Source organism: Crocuta crocuta, unplaced genomic scaffold (assembly GCF_008692635.1).
Source record: "Crocuta crocuta isolate KB4526 unplaced genomic scaffold, BGI_CrCroc_1.0 scaffold64, whole genome shotgun sequence".
Classification (NCBI taxonomy): Eukaryota; Metazoa; Chordata; class Mammalia; order Carnivora; family Hyaenidae; genus Crocuta; species Crocuta crocuta.
This window is the reverse complement of record NW_027530640.1, coordinates 1,036,092-1,061,038: the sequence shown is the minus strand read 5'-3', so window position 1 is coordinate 1,061,038 and position 24,947 is coordinate 1,036,092. Positions and strand designations below refer to the sequence as shown.

At 42.1% G+C, this 24,947-nt stretch overlaps 1 protein-coding gene across 3 annotated transcripts; it reads left to right on the top strand.

Annotated features, from left to right (window-relative positions):
• Positions 1 to 3,318: 3,318 nt before the first annotated feature.
• Positions 3,319 to 23,961, top strand: CUNH5orf63 (chromosome unknown C5orf63 homolog). 3 transcript variants are annotated; one of them, XM_077768909.1, is made up of 5 exons: positions 3,351 to 3,362; positions 11,943 to 12,052; positions 17,885 to 18,005; positions 22,309 to 22,365; positions 23,518 to 23,961. In XM_077768909.1, exons 3-5 carry the CDS (start codon positions 17,892 to 17,894, stop codon positions 23,686 to 23,688), a joined length of 342 nt encoding a protein of 113 aa, XP_077625035.1. In that variant the 5' UTR covers positions 3,351 to 3,362; positions 11,943 to 12,052; positions 17,885 to 17,891; the 3' UTR covers positions 23,689 to 23,961. The 3 variants fall into 3 exon arrangements, with proteins under 3 accessions (XP_077625036.1, XP_077625034.1, XP_077625035.1); XM_077768910.1 differs by lacking the exon at positions 11,943 to 12,052 and having other exon boundaries at positions 3,319 to 3,362; positions 23,530 to 23,961; XM_077768908.1 differs by lacking the exon at positions 11,943 to 12,052 and having other exon boundaries at positions 3,319 to 3,362.
• The last annotated feature ends 986 nt before the right edge of the window (positions 23,962 to 24,947 follow it).

The window sequence follows — 24,947 nt, the reverse complement described above, 5'->3', positions numbered from 1 at the left end:
AGTTATCTCTGGAGCTGCAGACCAGACAATAGCAGCAGGCTTTCTCCAGAGCAGACTTTAGTCTCAGGAATGAACATAGAATTGGCAGAGCCTTGAGATCCAAGAGAAGAACTCAGCCCACGTGAGAGATCCTGATACGAGTCCTATCCAGATTCCCAGGGCATAGCTTGAAACTGAAGCCCAGACCTAGAAGATGATAGGTCAGATGCCTCTGACAAGCATGTTTTGAGTGAACATAACTGTACAAGACCTATCGCTATACGAAGACCTCCATATTCTCTAAACGCTCTTACTTGCACACCACATCACTTCCGACATGTTAAAATGTGTACACATCCCACATTTAATTATTTTGATATGAAGAATTTTATAATTTTCCTTTTGAAATTATTTGGCTAAAGTAATTAATTTAAAATACGCTGTGATTTCAGGGTGCCTGGGTGGGCCAATCAGTTGTCTGACTTTAGCTCAGGTCATGATCTCATGGTTTATGAGTTTGAGCCCCACATCAGGTTCTGTGCTGACAGCTCAGAGCCTGCTTCACATTCTGAGTCTCCCTCTCTCTCTGCCCCTCCCCCACTCATTCTCTCTCTCTCTCTCTCTCTCTCTCAAAAATAAGTAAACAGTAAAAAATTTAAAAAAAAACATATGCTGTGATTTCTCAACACTCATCATGTATATTCAGGAACTCTGAGTTGGTAAGAGCATCTCATCTACAAACTATTTTCCAATGTCATGAAATTGTTATGGGCCACAAATCCAGCAATTAATGAAGCTGACATAGTATTATATTTTGTGACCGTTTAATAAATGTTGTTTCGGGGTGCCTGGGTGGCTCAGTTGGTTAAGAGTCCGACTTCGGCTCAGGTCATGAGCTCACAGTTCGTGGGTTAGAGCCTCGCGTCGGGCTCTGTGCTGACAGCCAGCTCAGAGCCTGGAGCCTGTTTCAGATTCTGTGTCTCCCTCTCTCTGGCTCTCTCCTGCTCTCTCTCTCTCTCTCAGAAATAAATAAACATTAGGGGTGCCTGGGTGGCTTAGTCAGTTAAGCGTCCGACTTTCGCTTAGGTCATGATCTCGCGGTTCGTGGGTTCGATCCCCGCGTCGGGCTCTGTGCTGACTGCCAGCTCAGAGCCTGGAGCCTGTTTCAGTCTGTGATTCCCTCTCTCTCTGACCCTCCCCTGCTCACGCTGTCTCTCTCTCTCCTAGAAATAAATAAAAAACATTAAAAAAATAAATAAATGAATGTTGTTTCATTTTGCTTTGGCAGTTTTCATTTCTAACTTTGGAGACTGAAGTTTCATTTCTAACTTTTCCCAACCTGACTCCAGACTTTTCCCCAGGCACAGCTCAAATGCTGAGCACTGTTTTCCCTGTGTCTAGAGGCAAAGCTTGTCCCTTGGGTTTGTGGCATTCAGTCAAGCATTCCTGAAATGACTGGGCCTGGAGTACAGTGAGTTCTCAGCCATTTCATAGAACCTGCACCCTCAACCAAAACAATCATGTGGAGGTACCATACTTTGTGCCATTACCTGAACAACTTCTGAAGATTTTTGTGTATTTTTGGCTCCTTACAGAAATTTACCCATAGTGAATGCCATAAGACTTTGCTGTTGGCCTTTGGTGAAGTCATACTTTTCCTGCAGTGTGTGAAATCAGGTTTCATAAACCCAACTCATTTCGTTTTCCAATAAGAAATGTGATATGGAAGCTGATTTGGAGTTGCACTCCTAGGAAGCTTTTCTGTCAGTCTACAAAATGCGAGTTATGCATGTTCCACCAAGGTGTTTATAACTAGACTCAAGATAACTTCTTTAAAAATATTGTCTCAGCAACTGTGTGGTGGAGTGTACTTTGTAGATTGAGGTTTTTTCTTCCCCCGGAAAGGGAAAGGGATGGATTAGGTCTTATCAGAGTGTATCAACTCAAAAATAATCATAAGTAGACTACTGACAGTCACAAATTGCCGTCTTTTGCTATCAGCAAATGCTGGAGTGATAAAGCAAAAACTTGGAAACTCTACTTTCTAGATGTGTCCTCCAACAATACCACATCATCAGTGTGGTTTGTTTAGGGGTTGCACTCCCAACCTTGGTTTGTTTGTTTTTTTCTTTTTTTTTAATCACTAAATCCATATTGCCTGTATAGCGGGAAGCTCGTGGTTACTGGCATCAGACAGGATGAGATGGAATCCCACGTCGACCCTCTGAGAATTAGGGCAAGTTATTATTTTTTCACCTGCAAAATTGTCCCAATAAGGCTTAAAAGGATGGTTCTCAAGCTTAAACAAGTTAACGAGTGTAAAGCTGATGTGAACAATCAATGTTGGCTTTGAGCACTACTCATTTCGTTTTCTCACTATTTAGATTACCACCAATCAAGTGCCTGGCCTCAGCACTGGACTATGTAGGGGCCTCCTGTCTTTCCAGCCTGTGCTCTGTTCTCAACTACCCCAGTCCCTTCTCATCTCCTTCCAAAAGATGAGTGAGCCTTTCAGTAGGGAAAGGCAGTCAGTTCAACTCCCTTCCCACACACAAACAAAAACAGGGTGAAACAGAAATTCCTCCAGCTGTCCTTAGCACGAAACTGAAAGAAAGGCCCTATGCATGGCCTGGTTCCTCCTGCCTACCCTATGCAGCCAGTTTTCACCTGTCTCCGCACTCCCTCTACACCTCAGCCATACTAGTCAGTCTTTGGTGCACTGCCCGTTCCCGGCTCCCTACAGTGCCACCCTGCCCAAGGAGAGCTCTGCCCCTGCCCAACGTGGCGCTTCACGTCCCTGGCTAAAATCTACTTCAAGTAGTCACTTCCGGCTTTTCATAGGTACACATTCCTTCCCTGTCAATGTATTTAGCTCACTGAACGCATGGCCTATGTAAAGAATAATTTCCTAAATGTCTGACTTGCTTACGTAACTTTAAATTTGAGAAAGGTACAGCTGCCAGTTTCATCCACCATCTTGTTCCCCATAACCTAGGTCGGCCAGGACCCAGGGGAGGAAGGCAGTAAACATTAAATGAATGAGTGAACAAACGCCAAGCATGAGTCAAAATAGCCTTTCAAAAAGTTGCCTTAAATGGTTCCCAAACAGACTGGGTCACTCTTCCGTGGCCTTTTTCTGTTTTGTCTGTGTATGTGTTTTTCACAGTTTGACCTTGGTTTTTGCCTTTCTCTTTTCCCGCGAAACAGCGAATCAGCCGAGGCGCGGCCGCAACCCTCAAAAGAGGTACCCGAGGAGAAAGCCTGAAATCCGAGGGGCTGCAGGCCGGGGCGGAAACGCAGGGCAGGGGGCGGGCGCCGGGCCGGCTGGGGCGGAAGTGCCTGGCGCGAAGCGGAAGCGGCGAAGTAGGCGGCGGGCGGCTCAGGTGGGTGCGGGTGGCCGAGCTGCTGCAGGTGGGCGCTCAGGGCCCCGCCCGGCGCCCGCACCGNNNNGGTCCCCGCCCGGAGCCCGCACGCGCGCGGGACGGAGGCGGGGCACGCGAGCCCTTTGCTGTGCCACACGCTGCCGATTTCGATTGTTACTAGGGGGATTTTAATTAAACCGGGAGCCGTAAATGCACGAGCCTCTGCAGGGGAGATTATTGGCGTGTGCGTGCGCGCGCGTGTGCGTGTGTGGGTGGGCGCGCGCGCGCGCGCGATGACGCTCTGGGAAGTCAACAAAATAACGAGCGGGAAAAGGCAGCTTTTTAGAGAGAGCAGAAAACATCTCAGCTTCACTCTCTTTCCAATTTTTCACAGATGCCCAGTCCCGGGTTTAAGTGAATTCAGTGAACTGGTAATATAATCTCAATTGGCAGCCTGCTGAGATGACTGCCTTTTTAAATAAATATTTTTGAGCAGCCATGTTGACCTTTAATTGAGGGTAAAAAGGTTGAAAGGTGCAGTAGGCAATGTTGTGAGCCCCGGGGCTTTCTGGGCCTCTCAGCTTTACTGGCAAAAGCTGTCCCCTGGGTGGTGAACAATGGGAGAATAAATCAGAGATTGTGTAATTCTCAACAAATACTTAGCCTTGTCGGTCACCCCTGATGAATACCACCAGATACGATTTTTTGTTTTTTGAGGGAGAGGGAGGGAGGAGAGAATCCTAAACAGGCTGTATACCCTGGGGGTGGGAGTGGGGGAGAGGGGACCCCGGTCGTACAACTGTGAGATCATATCTTAACCAAAATCAAGTCTTATGCTCAAGGAACTGAGCCACCCAATTGTATCTCATACAGTTTTTTAATAGGTCCAGAGGTAAAGAAGTCCCAGTGAAATTACTAACATGAATAGGCAAGTGCCTGTTTTCTAATGCTGTCTTTAACAAGGTTTTTCCCTGGATGAATTTTATTCTTGTTTCTTAATACAAAGTGTTTCATATAGTACTTTATATTGTAGACCACTTAAATATATATATATATATGAGTTGCCTGGGTGGCTCAGTTGGTTAAGCCTCTGACTTTGGCTCTGGTCATGATTCCACGTTTCGTGGGTTCCAGCCCTGTGTCAGGCTCTTTGCTGACAGCTTGGAGCCTGGAACCTGCTTCAGATTCTGTGTTTCCCTCTGTCTCTGCCCTCTCTCTGCTTACACTCTGTCTCTCTGTCTCCCAAAAATAAATAAACATTTAAAAAATTTTTTAAAGAATAAAATTAAATTTAAAATATATATGTATATATTAATTATAATGTGATATATAATATATATATTATATATATACACGCATACATACATACAGTGTGGCCCAACTTGACCCCAAGCTGTAAGCTCCTCCAGAATAGGAATAGTGTCTAGGACCTGTTAACCCCCCAACACTTTCTATTTCTAGCACTTCCCAACATTTAGCAGGGCTCTTTTAACTACACATTGCCCTGGTTAAGCAGCAACTAGTTAAGACATACTGGAGCCATGTCTCAGTGTGCGTGGCGCTGTACAAGTTGAGGTAGCTATTACAGGCCAGTCTTCTCATTTAGTAGTTTTATGAGAAATAACTTACGAATGTGCATATGAAGCTCCTTGCTCTTTATTTGGAGTTGTATACATTGAGATTTAAAACACTTGGAAAGAGAGGTGTCCCCTGGAAATACTGAGTGATTATAGTAATTCCAGCGTAAGGCAGGACTAAATCCTGCTACTGTGCGAAATGTCATAGCCTAATAACCTGGGTTCTGTTCTGCTGAAGAATTGCCTGGAACCAGAAGGGTCTTGTGGTAAAAATTAGGATTGCTGGCACTGGTGCTTTAGACAGGCATGCTCCCCAGATTTCCTTTCTTCATGTTTGCTGTGGTCCGTAGTAGCCATTTGCTGAGGAAGAATCAGTATTTTTTTTTTTTGGTCTCTTTCATTAGAGGAAAACGTCGCTATGCGGTTTTACTTGGATGGATGGATGGCGGGGAAGGTATAGAAATGAGGATTTTCCAACTTGGGAATTTATTAAATGGTACTTCTAGTTTATTCCAGATGCCTGGCTTTGTTGTACCTTTAAGTACCCAGAGGCAATGTGGAGATATGCCTTCAAAATAAGTTATTTTTTTATTTTTAAAGTTTTTGTATTTCATAACATGTGCATAGTCTAGCTGGCTGATGCATTCAGTTACTCTAATGCCAGTTTCACACGCAGCAAGACCTTGAGGTAATATGGTACAAATAATAAGGATTTTTATGTTCCTTATTTTAAATCTAATTTCGCCATTGCTTTATTCAAGGAGTGTACGTCAGAGGAAGCCAAAAGCCAGCTGGGATAGTTCCTGCATGCAGTTTTAATCTCGTTTGCAATTATTTTGAAGGGAAGAAACCATCTGGATTCAGGGATCCACACAGGTAGCGGGACTAGGCAAGCTTCCTTGGTCCGTCCCCATAGCAAGTTCAAGGGACAAAATCATTTGAGAAAGAATATGCAAAATGTGATGTCTTGGCTATGTCTCTCATAGATAATTGTCCCACATCTCTAACATCCCAGTTACAAGAAACTGGAGTTCTAATCCTTACCAAAGATGGGATTTCCAGAGCAAACTCAAAATACCTTTACTTTAACAAAGTATCCATCTCCCAGGATTTCAGAGCATCTCACCAAGAGTCTCTAGTAACAACCGTTTTACTACTAGAGGCTTCATCACTGCAGTATTGTATTTTGTAAATCTTTCTTCTGCCCAAGGTGTGAGGTCCTTAAAGGCAAAGAAGGTATCTTGGCACTCATATTTTTAGTGCCTGACACGCTACAAACACTCAGTACATGCTTTAGAAATGAAAAGACAGTGTCCCTGAAGAGAGGTTGGATCTATAACATCATTGGGAACGCAACAGGTAGAGAAAGGGATATAAAACAGTAATCTTTCAAGAGATTACTAGGTGCACTTGTAAATACTGCAGATACTAATGCTTTGATGAACAGCTTGGAGTAGGGAAGTGCGTATTTGAGAATCTCTATGTCTATGTGGTCACCAAACTGCTTTCCAGGGAGATAGGACCTGTTTAGCTGCGGGGCCTTGGTTGTGTTGAATGGGGATGCAAGCTGAAAGGCTCCAAGAGCCCTGTCTACACTCTCCATCCAGCCTGCCATGCTCAGCTCCTCACCCAAAGACCCCTTGAGCAAATATTTGAAGAGTGTCCTTTTGAAGGGATGCTAAATTGCTAGCTTACCTAGGGCACTAATATCTTCGTTTTGTCCTGCCTTAAGGATAGAGGATCTATGTATGGTCATTATTTTAAGGCTAGTTTACCCAAGAAACACAGAAAGAAAGCCACAATCATCTTTTCTACTTTGCTTACGTTCCCAAGGAGTTGCAAGTTGACTGCTTTTTGTGTGGTAATGGGGCAGGTGTGTGGGATACACTGCTCCCTTCTGTTGCCCAGGGGATTGCCGCAGAAACCAGAATGTTACTTCTGGAAACACACGAACTTCCTTTCTTTGTTCCTGTACTTTTTTGTATTAATCATGAAATCTTGGGGAAATGGCTTCTAGTTTAGTCAGGAGGAAGGATATGAGGTTCAATGATTTGATTTTTAACTCTTTACTTTTTATTTATTTTCTTATTTTTAAATATTTTTTTTTTACTCTTTACTTTTTAATATACGTAGTTCTTCCAGTCAGCCAAGAGGAAGGATACTGTTACTTAATAGAAATTCAGTCAGTTGAGGCAGCCTAGGACCTATGACTGGTTGGGGGGAAGGAGATCTAAGTTCAGCTCAGTTTCTCCAGGTTCAAAAGTGAAGTTAATCTTCTTAGATTTAGAGACCAGAACCTCATTCTTATAATAAAAGAATTCTGCTGTCTGAAGCTGAGCCTTTCCTCACTCTCCATCCTTAAATTAAGGCTTAAACAAAATGAGGTATCTGTTATTTGCTATAGTTGGAGGATTTATGTATAAAGCTTTCTGAGGTTTTGGGGTTCTTTTTTTTTTTTTTCCTTTGGAAGAAAGGAGGTTGAACTTGGAGATCCCTTCAAGTTCTGAAAATTCTGTGTGGGTCTCATTATGTATAAAAATAAGCCATTGTTCAAGGAAAAAAGCATCGAGAAATGAACCGAAGAAAGCAGTGTGAAAGGTTTCAGTTAAACATTAGTTTCTTTATCCATAAAGCAAGGGGATCTTCAAAGTCACCTCTCAGTTCCAAAATATGAAGATATCCCATGATAGATGTTGTCACAGAGTAGGAGTCAGAGGATTGTAGACTCTTCTGTAACTGAGGGTTGTGGGAGCAGGACCTTGTGGGTACACTGATCCCAACATCCAGAATGAGGTCTAGGTATTGTCAGAATCTCAAGTCCAAGAAAATGCTGGATTTAGTAAGTCAAAGTTTCCAAAGTCACTTGCTACAAAATGGCTAAAAATGAATGAAACGTCTTTTCAGGTCTTGGGTGGTCATGAGGATAACTTTGCCTCTTTGGCAAGGTGAATTGGAAATGGTGTAGTATTAGTGATGAATGGAAGACATTGCCTGGATGGATGGATTTTGAATTGCAAATAGTTGTTTTTGGAAATGGGAGTGTGTGCTTTGTAAATAGTAAGGAAACTGTCGTTACTAGCTGGGTACAATAAAACTAAGATACTTTACTGAAATTGCCTTCTTTCTGGGTCAGCCTTAAATATCACAGATATCTTCAAGGGGAATGGGTCGTTTTGGTTAAGAAGGATAATGTGGAAAGGAGTCAGCATAAGTCCTTATGCACTTTGTTCCCATCCTAGAATGATTGTGCCCTCATCTTAATGCCATCTTTATGGAATGAAGGAATTTTCAAATTGGTTTTTAAACTCTATTAAGCCCTCATGTATGATATAACCCAACCACATTATTCAGGTTTTCTTGGCTTTCAGGAACAGCTTTGCAGCCATTATGTCGTAATTGTACTGAACATTGTTGCACACTCTGAATTCAGAGTATGCCTCTCTGGCTCCGGGCCAGATGCTGACTCAGTGTCTTTCGGAGGAGAGGAGGGGTACAGTGTGTGCTAGCCCTATTGTGTTAACACGAATTAGTGCAGAATCCCCTCTGGACTTCCGGGTGCTAGGGGGAATGTATAGTAACGGTACACTGCTGTTTCTGATTAGCATCTTTGTTTTGATTTTCTCAGCTGAATGTTTCTCTGCAAACCCTTCCCCAACATTTTCATGTGCACCAACCCCATTACCAAGCAGACTCCTCTAAAAGCAATGATCTGGAAAGTGTGACTGCTAAGGTCCAGAGATTCTAAAACAAACTTGTTCACATGAAAGATTCCTCTCCCCTTCTGCCTCACATTTGTCAGCTTGCGAGGCAAACACAAGGGTGCTTCTGGATGGGGAGAAGAGTGCAGAGATGACGAGGGTCTGTCATTAAAAATTATTTTTTAAATGTGTCAATTAGTAAGAGAGAAAAATACATTCTGCCTCTTTGGAGGCACTTTTCCATCTCAGCTGCTCAAACAGTTGCAAAATGAGTGGCTGGCAACACTAATGTCTCCTCCTCTGCTGGGTCTTTTCCAATGCCAAGGCTTCTTGGTTATGATTGAGGAGCTGGAGAAGCCAGTGTGCAGTGAGCAAGCACCTTTACACTTCTCCCTGGATCTCTGTGGGAATTATGGTCCTCTTTAAATGGTCTAGTTGAAAACTACTCTAGCTTCTTTGTTTGGGGCCTTTCAAAGCCCCAGGCTATTGCCATGCCCTTTCTTCAGTGTGTGATGCCTCTTCTCTGATCAGTAGGACATTTGATACCACAGCCTGTGGGCACAGTTTCTCTGTCTCTATAAATGAGATAACAGGACAAGGGGTCGCATTTATGTTGTACAGCTGATGAATCTGAAGCTTAAACAGATGAGGAATTGCCCAGCATCTCAGAGCTAAGACAGTTGTCTGTCTTCAGGATTTATATTTATGAAATCCTCACCCGGAAATGCACCCAGGAATTCAAACATGCAGAATTCCAGCTGAAACTCTGTATGAAGAGTGATATTTGAAACTGTAAACGAGGAAGTAACCCATTTGTGCTGATGATTTAGTGGGAGCTGTGTTATTTACGTGTATTTTGTCCTAAAATATTCAAAATTACTTTGGAACAGATTTCGTCTTGAAAGATGATCAATAAAAATCTAACTTTGCCATTTCCAAGCAGCTTGTCTGATGTATGTGCACTGAGCACATCACTGGTTAAAAATAGCTGAATTTTTTAATCTTTGAAAACATAATGGCAAGTATCAGGAAAAGCAACTGGAAAGGAACTGGCCTTGGTCTAAAACCTATCAAGGGGAAACCTCAACTTCTCAAAAACTACATTTCAGTGCCCTATTCTGTAATTTTCTGAAACCTGAGGAAGCTAAGAGGTCTAGAAAGAAATCCAGTCTCACCTACCTGAGCTTTGTGACCTGAGTAGAAGATAAATATGTTGGTTCAATCAGCGATATCCTGCCTTAGAAATTCCTATTTAAGTAACATCCACAGTCTAAAGTTTTCAGCTATTTCTTTCTGAAATGTCTTTCCAGTTTTGCAATTTCCTGTTTCTGAGACTGCTATAGTAGAAGTTTAAATCTTCCTATTGAGGCCAGTAAAAGCACATTTTAGTCAATAGAAACAGCATCATAATTTTTGGTAACAATACCTTTTAGTATTATTTTAGTAATAAACTTAAGGCTGATTTCTCTATTCTGTTTTATAGTTTATACAAAGGTTTTTTACATTTATTATCTCTTTTGAAGCTACCCAATTAGTGTTTTCCTTCACTCTTCTCCAAACCACTGCCTCCGTCCTCACCAGAAATATCCACTTTTAGTTAAGATGTTGTTTTAGGCAAAAACTAGACAGGTAGTTCATCTTAGGGGTAGGCCTTGGTTGGAAGATTTCACTGCTTTGGAGCAACATCAGACCCATCCCATCTGATTTGTGGCAGATTTCTTTCACTACACCTGTTCTCATTCAGGAAGCACTTTCTCCCCTTGGCCTCCGTGACGACACACTTCCCTGGGTACCCTTGCAACTCCCCAGCCTTGCCTTCTGCTTCCTTTGCTGGCTCCTCCTCTTCACAACTTCTGCATGTTGGACTGCCTCAGAAGTCTGTCCTGGGCCCCCTTCTTTTTCTGTATCATTCAAATAATCTAATTTCTAGATTATTTAAACAGATGATCTCATCCGTTGCCATAGGTGTAAAAACAGTCCCATAAGTGACAGAATCCCAAATTTTTTTTTTCAGTCCTGGCTTCTCTCCTGAATACCAAACCTAGATGGTGACTGTTTCCATGAACTCCAACTTGTCCCTAACAGAGGTGTCAGTCCCATATACTCCTCAATCTGTACGTGCATCACTTTTCCTTATTTTAGTAAATGGCTTGCCACCCACCAGAGGCTCAAGGCCAAAACTGGAACTGTCTGTACCATCATCTAAGTCCTCATATCCAACTCATTGCCAAGTTCTGTTGGCCCAATTTCTGTCCTTCGCTTACCATCCTTTCTTACCTTGACTTCTGCAGAGGCCCCCTAATGGGGTCCCTGACCCCCAACCCCCATCCATTCTTTACACAGCAGCTAAAGTGATCTTTTAGAAATGTATATAAGATCATGTCACTTCCTTCTTCTAAATCTAATTGTAATTAAAACTTTAAAATAGCGCCCGAGGACATAGGTGATCCGACCCCACAGACTATTTTTGAGCCCTGTCCCCTCCCTTGTTTACCCTGCTTCAGCCGCACACTCCTATTTGTTTCTTCCAGTACGCCGAGGCTGTCCTCAAAGCCACTGCACTTAGTATTCCTCTCTCCAAAGTATGTCTCCTTCAGATTTTTGCACCTTCTCAGCCTTTAGTCTCAGCAAAACCAACCCCTGCTCAGAATACTTACTTCAGGGACCTGCCTTAATTACCATCACATCACCTTGTCTTATTCCCTTTCTTCTACTTGTCACTATCAGATATTGTTTGACTCCAGCATCACTGGAATATGGATGCCATGAAGGCAGGTACCTTGCTTTCCTGGTCACCACTGAACCCAGCACCTATAATAGCATGTATCACATGGAAAACGTCATATAATTGTTGAATAAATGAATGACTCTCCTCCCACACCCAAGCTGTCACAAATGACCTCTAACTCTTTCTCGCCTCTGTCTGTCCTCCTTTCCTCTGCTGTCTATCTGCAAGCTGCTGTTAGATCACTCTTCCAAACACTGCTTTTATCACATCACCGTCTCGTTTAAAACCCTTCAGTGGCTCGCATCAAAGAGGCCATGACATTCGTACTACAGTGCCTTTGTGTCTAACCCCAGCTTCGGGATGTTTCCCCTTTTGTGTACGTATCCAAATCCTAGATGATTTAGGACCCTCTCTAGTGAAGCCACCTCTGATCTCAGCCCACAGTACTCTTCTCTTCTTTTCCCTCACCGCATTTAGAGGTGGCCATTATATGTCCCGGTTGTAATCCCTTCTGTATTTATATTGTTTAAGAATTTAACTCTCTTCTCCTGAATCCACTGAAGTATATCCCTCTTTTATTCTTGTTGCTTTTATCTAGTGTGTGGAGGTGACTCTGCCATGTAAGAGTTTTCCTTGGAGGGGAAAAAATGGGCTAAACCAAGTAGGATGAAGAAAACCAGCCTTACTTTTCCTGAGAATTTGAAGGAGGTAGGATACGGGGACACAACGCTTGTACTAAGTGGTGGGTGTAAATACCTTCCGTGCAGTTGTCATCTTACTGTACTGGCAGGTCCCACACTTCAGACAGTTAAAGCCAGAACAGTGTGCTGAATGCAAATTAACATAGCACCACTGAGTATAGACCGTGGGATGGAGACATCCAGATACCCGGAAATCCCATAGTCATGGTAGTAATTTGAAGAGGAAAAAATGGGGTTTTGTCTCTAGGCACTCATGTGACCAGTCATTCCTTTCTGGGACTGATTTTCTGCTGGCTTCTCTGGCCCCCCGTGTGGTGAAGCTGTTGGCAGTGAAATCTGGAAAAAGAAGCTGCAGGAAGGGAGGCGGACATGTGGTGTGAGAGGCCGCTTCTTGTTCCCCGGGTCTGGGGATAACGGATGCTTTCATGTGCCGTGTGGGCTCGAATCAGCAGTCCTACTGCATGGTCAGAAAGGAGCTGTGCTGGTTGTTTCACAGTAGAGAACACATAGCGAATCATTAGTTTGTATGCCTGAAACTAATAAAATGTTCATTGTACCACAGTTCAAAAAAAGAAGAGAAGAAGGGAGCTCCACGTGATGCCATGTACAAGTGGGCCCACGGGCAGGTGGCCAGCTCAGACCTTTATCGCAACATCTTGCCTCAGCTGGCTCCACGTCATAGGCAGTTCCCCTGGCCGGGCACTCTGACTGCAGAGGCTGCGGAGCTGAGCACCTGCGGCCCCACCCGTGTCAGTGACGGAGGGCCCCACTCTCTGCCTCTATTCTGTGGCCTCATTCTAGCCCTGCTTCCCCCCTGGGGCTTGATGCCTCACAGTATCTGCTCCATTTTCAGCTTCAGTTGCATCCCTTTATGCTGCCCGTCCTTGTCACCCAAGATCCCAGGCTGGGCTCCCACTTGTTTGGGAGAGAAGGAGGTTTTGACACAGGTGACACAGAGGAGTGCTGGTGAGGCAACATGTGGCCCTGTTTCCCTGGTCGAGCCCAGTGACCCAGATGGGTCCCCTCAGAGCAAACGCACCTCATTATATAAACTTTCAGTAATCTGAAATGACGGGCTTTTGTTCCCAGTAGAGGTGTGTGGTACGCGTGTGTGCACGCGCATGCATGGGTGCGTACACGCGTGTGTTTCTAGTTATTCGGGTAAAAATAGGAATGTTTTACTCAGGTGGTGATGAATGCAAAATGAGGAATTAGCCTCTCCTATGGCAGAAATGACTAAATGGAAGCCCTGAGCCCCTCCTTGTGGAACACACGTTCAGCAAGAGCTGCTGTAATCGTGTTTGGTTAATGTCAGCTCAGCATTAAATTTACATTATACTCTTGCGAAGAAGCTCCAGCATTACCTGTTAATAACCAAGGCAGTACCTGGGCTTAGACAGACTTTTCCATTTTGCACATGAACTAACACTGCAGCCTGCTGATGAGGGATCATGTGAGCATGGAGATTTGGCTGTGCCAAAAGGATTCTTTGTACGAAATAAAAATTCTGGTCAGTGAAGGTCAGTCTCTCTACTCAAGTGAGAACAATGTTGTCCCTTCTAATCAGACACACGCAGTGTTTGAAGAATCCAGGGACCCCACATAAGTGATACACAGCCCTGGTCTGGGCAGCATCTCATGCAAGAAATGAATAATCCTTAATAAAGGCTCAAATGGCCCTGGCTTCTTTCTGCACTGTAATCAGTTGCTTTAATAGTATGCTCTTGAGTGCCTCATAGGGAAAATGCTATAAAGTTAAGTTATCTTCCTTATCCTGCTTCAAGGAGGACTGAATGGGTCCAATCAGCCCTCCCCCATGTTGTATTTGATTCTGCCATAAAGACCACTGGAGTCAGCCTCAGTTTTTTGAAAAGCTGGCATTCCCTTTCTCTTTCAGGGTGATCCACGCCTCTGAGCAGCAGTGGACTTGAAACAGCAGGAGTCACCCTCTTTATTGTTAGGCTGTGGAATTTGTTTTAGGCACATTCTAAATCCAGTCTTATGCCTTTTACTTTTTTTTTTTTTTTTCTGGTCTGTGACAAAGGTGACCCAATTGTGCTTCTTTGATATTATGAACACAGCTCGTTTTGCTCATATCACAGAGGCATGTAATAAAATACAAAGGATAAAATTGTGCCTGTGTGTAGTAAGGACACAAGTTTCATGACTAAATTCAATGACATAATCAAAAAGGTGCTGTCCTTTCCCAGTCATGAGCCAACAGATGGAGACTGCCTTTCACAGTATTTTTTTATAATGCTGAGATACTGTTCAAAAATAATAGAGCTAATGAAAATGTCACATTGACAGAGTAGCCTGTATTAAGATTTTACTTCAAGAAGGCATGATTCAGTGAGTGTGACATTGACAGCAAGAGTATTAGGGTTTACAGAGTGAGTAAAATATTCTAGGAAGAGTATTATAGAGTTCCGATTGGAGTATATCAATTTGCATTTATTTCTAGAACTAAGTGGATTCCAGTGTTCAGAAGTTCAGCCTTAAGATCTATTATTTCTGTCTAGGACAAGTATAGGGAACTTTGTTAATATCATACTCTAATATTCTCATACAGCGCATATAAAGAAAAAGTTAATTTAACAATGTGGTCAAATACATGTGCCTTTGGACATTTGGAAGATATGCAGGTAGTTAAAAGGACATAATGCTAAGGCATTTCCCAGCAAACAAATATGCCATGTTTAAATGATTAAGTACATGAGAAAAGTTAGAGATGGAGACAGACAGTGGAAAGAGAACAAATTTTTTTAAAAAATTTTATTTCTGAGAGAGAGAGAGACAGTGTGAGCAGGGGAGGGTCAGAGAGGGAGACACAGACTCGGAAAGAATCGGAAACAGGCTCCAGGCTCTGAGCTGTCAGCACAGAGCCCGACACGGGGCTCGAACCCACGAACTGTGAGATCATGACCTGAGCCGAAGTCAGACACTCAACCGACTAAGCCACCCAGGCGCCCCGAAAGAGAATGAGTTTTGAACAGAATGGTTGCAGCATCACTGAAGACTGGGCTTTCTGGGTTTGGTGAACAAATATTTCAGCAAATCTGGAATGAACAGCATCTCTGTTTACTGTGACAGGTTTTATTTGTCTTGGGTGCAACCAAGACCACATGCTGTGTTCTGTCATGTTGGAAATACTGAAGCCGATTTCCACTGTGAATGTGAATTTTTTTAAAGCCTTAACACCTCGACTCAGCTAGGTAAAAGCAGTAAACTCTCTCTTCCGTACCAGCCAGATTTCCATAAATCTTAAACCCTCCACCAGAAGCATGTAGGTACAGTTCACTGTACTGGTGATAGTCTTAGGCCACTGACACAGGAGGCCTGATCCTTCTCATTTCTGAGATCTGTCATTCTGTCTTTAACAAAACAAATTTTGTGTTTCCTCTCTCCTTCATAATAGCTCAGCTTTTTAAATTCCATTCCACAGGAAGATGTGTCACTGTGGGTAGAGGGCCTTCTCAAAACCAACGAGGGAGAAACTGTTCCTAGAGTAAACATGGCTAACANCCCCCGATTTATGTCCTGTGTAGACAAATCCATGCTTGGAAGTTGTTGTTTCCAATCACATTTACCTATTGGAGTTGTAGACTCTGCTGGATTTATGGAAAATGTGTATGCCAGGCCTTAACACTTGGTGAGGGTAGCATCCTGTGAACTTGTTTAGATCCACTTTCCATCTTGGAATAATGCTGGGTAGCAGATCCTTGCACAGTGCTCATCACATTCTCTCTTAAGCATTACGGAGGTCACTCAGGTAGCCGGGAGATCCAGGGAAAAGTGGAAGGCTACCAGTTTAAGAGTGAAGGAAAGGTTATTGTTTTCACAGATCAGAATCCAATCTTTTTGTCCTCTGGTCTTTACATTAGTTTGATATGGGATGATATTCTTCTCCAAAATCATATCATTCTATTTGAAATGAATTTAAGACTAATCTTACACTAAGAAGCCTAGTCAGCAATAGAGATTAGCACATAATTAATAGAGTCATGCTCTGCAGAGCAGAGTAGGCAGAGATCTGAGTTGGCAGTGAAGGGGTTGGGACCATCTGTAGTGCCCATATTCTTGTGGGCAGCCTGAAGAACACTAGTCTTTAGTTGTGACATGTGATCTGCTCAATTAGTGACCACTGTGCACACTGAATGCCTGATCAGGGTTAGAAGTGAGACTAAAGAGGTGGAGAAAGGCTCACTCCAGTACTGTAAATATTTGATCAAATATAGGAACACCTACTATGTACCGAGTTAATTACAGATGCTTGGGGACAGTGGGGTGAACAAGCACCTGCCCCTATGGAACTCACATTGTAGTAGAAGGGACACAGAGGAAAATAAATAGTTTAAGGCAGTAAAAGATGAAAGAAAACTGGGGCACTCGGGTGGCTTAGTCACTTAAGCATCCGACTTTGGCTCAGGTCATGATCTCACAGTTCATAAGTTCGAGCCCCATGTCAGGCTCTGTGCTGACAGCTCAGAGCCTGGAGCCTGCTTTAGATTCTGTGTCTCCTTCTCTCTCTCTGCCCCTCCCCAACTTGCACTCTGTCTCTGTCTCTCTGTCTCTGTCTCTGTCTCTCTCTCTCTCTCTCTCTCCATCCCTCTCTCTCTCTTTGTCTCTCTGTCTCTGTCTCAGGAAATGAATAAACATTTAAAAAAAAAAAAAAACTGTAGTGAGGCAGTGTGGTGGGCTAGCCAGACTTGGTAAGGTAGTCACTAAGGCATGACCCAGGCCAGATGAGAAGCTACTTTAGAGCTTTTCCTGCAGAAGGACTTTGAGTCCAGAGATGCTGATGAAGAAATGGTCTTTGGGTATTCAAGGAACAAAAGAGAATCTTTGTGGCTGCAGCTTGCCAAGATAAGAGAGGGGAACGTAAGGTGAAGTTGGAGAGAGAGAGTAAAGCAAAGTTGAGAAATGGAGATCCCAGGAATGAATTCATCTTGAGAATATTGATTCATGATAAAGTCAACTGTGCATCTGTGTTTTAAAAGTGGAATTACTGTATTTTGCAGTTTTAAGGACTAAACTGGGGGCTCAGTAGAATAACTAGGAATAAGTAGGCTGTCTTATGTGGAGAATAGTAGCAAAATGGGGGAGCTTCAAAGCCTAGTGTTTGACATGCTATTACCAAGCTGTTCATATTGGAGTATTGCCAGTAGTAACACCAGTACATTTATGTAGGCTTTTAAAAATGATGGCAGACTCCTTTTAAAATACTGAAGGAGCTGAGTAGATCTTTGTTGCTGAGAAGTCAACTTGACCGAATTCTTAATTCTCCCCTCTGCTCCTCTTCATAATGTTCTGTGCTTCCCTATCTTTTGTGGCAGAGGGGAGCATGGATCTCCTAAAAGACAGCCTTAACCTTCATTTGGGGATTTGTGCTGTTTAATTACTGTTTCCTTTCCCATGAAGGTGGCTGTGTGTCGTTGAATGCTTGCCTATAAGATAAGCTATGTCTGCAAATAAAAACCATCTCAGGAAGCCTCCCCATTTTAGGGAATCATCAGGATGCCGGCACAGTCTGCAGGTGAAATTTAATTTTGTATTCACATTAACAAACCCATGCAGTTTGCTTGGAGACACCAAGTGATGGGGCACACAGCTCAACCATAAATATGGGTATTTTCCCATTTCAATTCTGTTTCGTTTGGAATACAGTGGATATTGAGGCATCGTGGAGATGTGCCAGACATCTGGGCCTCTGACACTCCTGGACTCCAAGAAGTTCTCAAGTCTTTAAATTCCATCAGAGGCCTGCAGCTTACTGTTCATATTATAAACAGCAAAATCTAGGGCACATAAGTTTACTGGTCTTCTTTTCTTTTGGCAGAGTTAAGATGCTCTGGTTTCAAGGAAATAGCACGCAACTTGCCAAATACTCCTTTCGACTCCTCTTGAGAAATCGTTCTGCCTCTAAGACTGTTCTGCCTGTGCTGACCTTATTTACAAAGGTACAGAGTGAAAAAGTAAAATGACTACCTCAAAAACAAAAAAGTATTATAATGTTGGATGAAGAGAGTTGTACATTTAAGAAAGGAGAAAAGTTGGAAGAAAAGCAACGGAATAAACTTGCCTCACACCTGCTCCTCCATTTTTTCAGATCCACTTACAACAGCACTACTCTCTTTTCTTTTCTTTTAATCATTTGTTTATTTTGAGAGAGAGAAAGTGTGCATGTGCGAGCAGGCGGGCAGAGGGAGAGGTGGAGAGGGAGAGGGGAAGAGAGAGAGAGGGGGAGAGAGAGAGATTGACACACAGAGAGAGAGAGAGATTGACACAGAGAGAGAGAGAGGGAGAGAGAGAGAGAGAATCCCAAGCAGGCACCATACTATCAGCATACCCTCTTTTCTACCCAGATACCTCACTGTCTCACCATTTCCAGTTAGGAAACTAATATATTTAATAGTCATTTGATCCCTACATCAGAAGAAAGAACTATCAGAATAGATGGGGTTTATAAATATGTCACTTAGAAATACAGTTAATTATTGTCATTTGTGGTAGTTCTGTTCTATAAAGTCACCACAAACACTGAATTAGCAAACACTAAACTGTTGCTCCCAGGGGAAATACAGGTTCAATTCCTGTGAGCTTCTGGCCACAATGTTTTGGTCAACTGATTGATACATAACCTTGTTTAACATATGTTTCTGTTTAAAGACACTTAGTATATATTGTTGATTCATTAGCAAATGCATGGCCAAGGGCTCCGTACCTGATGCCTGAACAAAGTTTATCTAACACAGTATTTTCTCTGTAAGGCACATCACAGCCTTCTTGTGCTTAGAAACACTAGAAAGCACTTCAGCAGTGTGTGGGGGGATGGTTCTAGATAGCAAAATCAACAAAAAGCACAAACATGCAAAAAGCATGGCCATCAGTAGATCATGAAAAGGCTACTTGGTGACAATAGGAGACCTGAAACAAGAGGCAGATCATTGTCTTGTTTGACCTCAGCTGGGAATGTACGCTTTGGGTAACTCAAGTTTTTCCCTTCTCTGTGCAAGTCCTCAGATATCTGTGAATGACGGCAGAAGTACCACAAGTAAGTTGCAGTAACAGGCAACTCTGCAAATACCAAAGCCACTAGTAACAAGGATTGACATTGCTTGTTTTCTTATCCCTAACACTAGTTTGAAGCCATCACTGTTTAAAATTTTTAAGAGCTTTTCCCCCCCTGAAATTTATAATACAAACATTACTGAATTTCCTTTTGCTAGTTAACATTTCTTTGTGTGACCTATAATCAAGGAAAGAAATAAAGTACAGGGTGATAGACTTAACTTTAGTGAATAATAGTCCCGATTCAAGCAAAAAAGCTCTCTTGTTTATTAGGTTTTTCAGATTTCAGGCATTTTAGCAACGTACAAATATCTGATGGCTGTCAGATCAAAGTTTAAGTCATTTTTTTTTAATTTTTTATACATTTTATTATTGNACATCTTCTTGATCCATTCATCTGTTGATGGACACTTAGGCTCTTTCCATGTTTTAGCTATTGTGGACAAAGTTTAAGTCATTTTTAAAACTGATTTTCTTGGGGCGCCTAGGTGGCTCAGTCGGTTAAGCATCCGACTTCAGCTCAGGTCATAATCTCATGAGTTGGAGCCCTGCATCAGGCTCTGTGCTGAACGTTTGCTCAGAGCCTGGAGCCTGCTTCAGATTCTGTGTCTCCTTCTCTTTCTGCCTCTCCTCCACTCGTACTCTGTCTCTCAAAATTAAATAAAATAATAAAACTGATTTTCTTGGTGAGGCTAGTTTATCTATAATACTCTTCATATCCATAAGTATACATTGCATTGTTGGAAAATATGGAATAAGAATATTTCATCTGTGTCTACAGACGAGAAATGTGTATGAGAATTAACTGCAAAAATAAAATAATCCCTGAAGGTTAATGGTGCTCAGTCAGCCTAACAATTCTGCATTATTTGTCAGTTTGAACAACAGCCAAGTTAGCCAAAAACATTTGCAAAAGAAAAGAAAAGAAACACACTAATCTTCCATTTAGCTTAAAAGTTGTATTGAATCCTTGATTTGAGTCATTAGGCATGTAATAAGATTGGCCAATCCCTGAGCCATTCACAGAGAGGAGGGACAGGATGCACTGATGGACTCACCCTCAAGTCAATAGGGAAGAGGGATAGGATACGCTGACGGACTCAGCCTGTCGTGTTCCACTCTTTTTGTTCAGGGATGGAGTCAGCAACTGCTGAGAGTGGCCTCTGTGAGGTAGAATCACAGAATTCCTGTGATACAAGAAAGGCTAGTGGGACGGCCAACCGAACAAATGTCCATCTATTTCAGGGACAGAGTGAATAAGTGCTCGTTTGGTGCCATGGAAATCCTAGAGAAAAATGTTTGAATGGTCCAGACCACTGGTCTTTTTCAGTTCATAGGCCTCTTTAAGATCTGATGAACCTTTCCTCATAAAAATACATAAACACATGATAATTTGCACAGACCTCCATATTTACAAAAACAGAAAACATGATCTAGGTTCTACCAAAGTTTTTTACTATAAAAGCAAAACGTTGCTATATTTGGTCCTTCTGTAGTTTAGCTTGTTCCTGTTTTGCATTTGCTCTTAAAATCCTTGGTTGGGGGGCACCTGGCTGGCTAGGTTGAGCATCCGACTTCGGCTTAGGTCTTGATCTCATGGTTCATGAGTTCAAGCCCCACCTCGGGCTCTGCGATAGCATGAATCCTGCTTGGGATTCTCTCTCTTTCCCTTTCTCTCTGCCCCTACCCAACTTGCATTCTTGCTCTCTCTCTCAAAATAAATAAATAAACTTTAAAAAGAAAATAAATTAAATCCTCTGCTGGGGGTGCCTGGGTGGCTCAGTTGATTAAGCATCTGAATCTTGATTTCGGTTCAGGTCATGGTCTCATGGTTTGTGGGATCAAGCCCCACATCAGGCTCTGCATTTATAGCACAGAGCCTGCCTGGATTTCTCTTTCTCCCTCTCTCTCTCCCCTTCCCCCACTCATGCAAGCTTGTGCACTCTGTTGTTCTCTCTCAAAATAAATAAATGTAAAAAAAATTCTGTTGACTCTTTGTAACTTTCTCAGAAAATTTCAACATGATTATCTTGAAACATAACAGACTTTTCACAATCTGTATGTTGATAATGCTCATAATAAATGATGGACCTAATTCTCTGAAGCAGGAAGTTAGGGCCAGAAAGACCGTTCTGAAGAAAAACTGCCTTTTGAGGATCTGGGTCCTTATTTTAAAACAAGCTGGGAGTGAAGCTGGAGGAGGGGCCTTTCTTTTATATAACAGCTCACCTCTTCCTGTCATGTTAAAAAGCAGGATTTATATAAGCATCGGTGAGTCTATTTTGAGCTCATGCAAGAGAACCTATAGCTAGTCACTGTTCACAGAGTCTAGGGCTGAGAAGATTCTGAAATCTGCCAGAGATCCATAGCATTCTCAATAGATTTCCCCACTAGGTGGTTAAAGAATACAAACAACAGGCACTAAAACCTGTGTGCTCCTCGGGTATAGAATCAACCTGGGAAGCTTATTGCTGACGCTTGTCATGAGAAAACAGGCAAACCATTAAATAGAGCTGGTACAGACATGACTCGAAGTAAATAGAGATTTCTCCCTTTTTGAAGGTGGGGCAATCACTATCTAACTCCATCTCAATGAGTTTATTCCTGTGGACTGATTAGGAAAGTCAGGCAGGCGACTCAGACGCTCGGCTGTTCTGGTGATGTCAGCCAGGCCAGAAAAGTGCTCCTGACACAGGAAGGACAAAGCCCTCGGACTGGAGTCAATGAAAGATAATCTTCCCCAATATGATTTAGATAAAGCTAGTAACAAAAAAAATATAAGCATCTAAATTTATGGTGTGTCTGTGTATATACACGTATATGCTAAATCTAGATGCTTACTGTGTTATCCATGTATATGTGATACATACATAGGTGTATATAATGTATACACACATACGTGTGTAACAGATATAAGCATCTAACTTTAGTATATATGTGTATACATTTATGTATAGGTAGATTTATTTATCGTGAAAAATCAAAACCACTAAAAAAGTGCTGACAGCCCATTTACCATGAAACTCTAGCTATTTATAGGATTCTATGGCAATGTTTTGCTTTGGAAATAAAACAGTATAATTAACCTGGTAAAAAAAATCCTTCAAAATAAGCATAATCTGCTTCTTGTGGTTTTTGTCAGGCTACATGTCATTCTTTGGATTTAATGGCTTTATTTTTTCCTTCCTGTAGGATCCATGTCCCCTTTGTGATGAAGCCAAGGAAGTTCTGGAGCCTTATAAAAACAGGGTAACACCGGTTTTCCCCTCCGCTATCTGAAAGTAGAGCATTCCTATCCAGTCTTCATAAGCCGAAGTGGTTGAAAGCAAAGGAGCAATTAACATTAATTTATGTAGAAAAATTTTTTAGCATTCAGAGACCCAAAAAATAACCTCTCTCAGGCTTTCCTGATACTTCAGGACACATCTTGCTAATGGATGCACAGAATAAGCCAAGCTAAGGCACAGATGCTCACAGACACAGTTCAAAGCTCTAGGGACTGGATGTTGAGATGCTGCACATAGGTTCTCAGGGAAGGAGCTTGGCGGTGCCACTCCCGCTGCTCACAGTGCGCCATGGCTCTAGTGTGGCCAAACACTGAACACTGTTTTCACTTTTCACCTTCTTTCATGAAAGCAAAAGTCCCATTCCGATTGGTTTTCTCAGTTAGCAAAATGGGTACTAATGTAGGTCTTTCATAACAGCCAAGTGGCCTGATGCAAACTTTCAAAAAGCAGGGGATACCTGCCTAACAGAGTGTGGCTTTATGTATATGGGATGGATAGTGTAGGTAGTACAGAGTGTCTGCCTGGACCCTTTCTTTAGGAAGAGATTAAATGATTTTTCATTTAAATTTTCTTTCTACTCTTCAGAGAGAGATTTCAGTGCTAATTTCCACCAAACTCATTACCCCAAAGTGATTTCCTCTGAGCAGTGCTGGTTTTCCTACTCTCTTAATATGAATCAAAGCTAACGAGGAGGTGCAATGTTTATACTTTCTTTAAACTTTGGTCCCCATTCCTTTTATCTTACTCTTTCATTTCTACGGAAGTGTTTTCCTGTAGCAAACCATGACACCTTTCGTGTTCTCACATTGCAAGGCACATCTGTCTTGATTCTCAGCTTCCCGATTGGGATATATTTTATTTCACTGGAAATGGAGTGGTGACCTGATGCTGAATGTTAATAGGTGTGACAGAAAAATAGCCAAACAGAGAATTAAGGAATATAATGAAATCAGTTAAGATGTGGAAATCAGGAACATGAGATCACGTGGGACCTCAAACAGACCACAGCAAAACCCTCCACATGAGAGCGAGTCTGGGCATCAGGTTGACACTGTGGCTGTTGTATCATTCTGTGGTCTCCAAAATTCAGAGCTTTAGTCTGTCTCTGTTTCAGTTTGTTTTACAGGAGGTGGACATCACACTTCCAGAAAACTCTGCTTGGTATGAAAGGTATAAATTTGACATCCCCGTCTTTCATTTGAATGGCCAGTTTCTGATGATGCATCGAGTAGACATCTCAAAACTTGAAAAGCAGCTCCAGAAACTTGAGCAGCAAGGTTTATGATCCTCCACCCTCTCTGTCCAGATGGCATCTTCCTGCGGACACGATCATGGCTTTTCACACACCCTACCAACGTTCTAGACTAGGTGGTGCCCAATAAATGTGACCTTGCTTTTCCAACTGGTGGCAGTACTGATGTGGGAACGGTTTACCTGTGGGCATTTTATAAAATGAGAGGAGTGTATGGCAGCATGAGGATGATGGCGGGTGGAAGAAGTCTGTTTTATTTATTTTTCCCTTTTGTATTAATATGGAAGCATTTCACATTCACACTGGACAGTGCAGTTTATAGGAAGGCTCTGCATCCCTGCTGCTGCCCTAAGGGCTTAACTTTTTAATGAAAGAATAAATGCTCTTCCACTCAGTAGATAAAGTGAAATGTGAATTGTTAATAACTGTGCACAGTCAATAAAGGGATGTTTTAACAAATACATCTGCATGAAGCCTATTTCAGTGGGATTTAATAATACCTGTTTAAAATTAGAATTCTTTTTTTTTGGAGGTAGAAGAGAATAATTATCCTAGTGAAAAAGGCTTCATTTGAGAAAAACAAAAAAAGGATATAAATTTCAAAAATGTATATAAGAATCTCAACATGCTTTACACGTAGTCAGTGAATTGATTCATAATATTTGAGGGCTGCCTTTGATGGTTATTCACTCATCATCAATGGAGTTAATTCAAATTGTAAAACAGTATCAGGTTTTAATTTCTTGGAGAAAATTCACTTCTGAACATAACTGGACAGACATGTCATCTAAAGACAATATTCTTCACCATTTATGTAAAGTATTAAAAATGTAGTTGTGTACCCTGCTTTATATTTAGGCAGGTTCGACCAATATAGCGATGGCTTCATTTTAAAACAAAATTGCCTTTTTCTCTTAAAATCACATCACTGTAATTTCTTCTATAATGAAATTCTTTTGTGAACTATTTTAGTGAATTTGGATATTGTGAGTCACTTGGCTAGATTTTAATTTGAGCAGTATGATTTAGTCTTAGAAATTCCAGAATATTAGAGCTGGCCAACTTTATACATGATCTAGTCCCACCCCCTCATTTCACACACAATGAGAAATCTGACATTCAGAGAGTTTCAGGGACTTAGCCTAAGGTAATCCAGCCAGTCAGCTACCAGACCAGGTCTTGCCGCCCAGCCTGAATTCCCAGTGCTACCTGCACTCACTGTAGGGACCTCCTTATGTTACGTCACATACAACATCCTTGACCATTCTGTACTCAACACAGATTTGGGAGCA

Bases quoted from the DNA above. Each gene is read 5' to 3' on its own strand.
- CUNH5orf63 (XM_077768908.1), top strand. From the start codon at position 17,892: ATGCTCTGGTTTCAAGGAAATAGCACGCAACTTGCCAAATACTCCTTT. The intron at 18,006-22,308 runs GTACAGAGTGAA...TCCTTCCTGTAG, and splicing joins TGCTGACCTTATTTACAAAG to GATCCATGTCCCCTTTGTGA. The intron at 22,366-23,517 runs GTAACACCGGTT...TCTCTGTTTCAG, and splicing joins TGGAGCCTTATAAAAACAGG to TTTGTTTTACAGGAGGTGGA.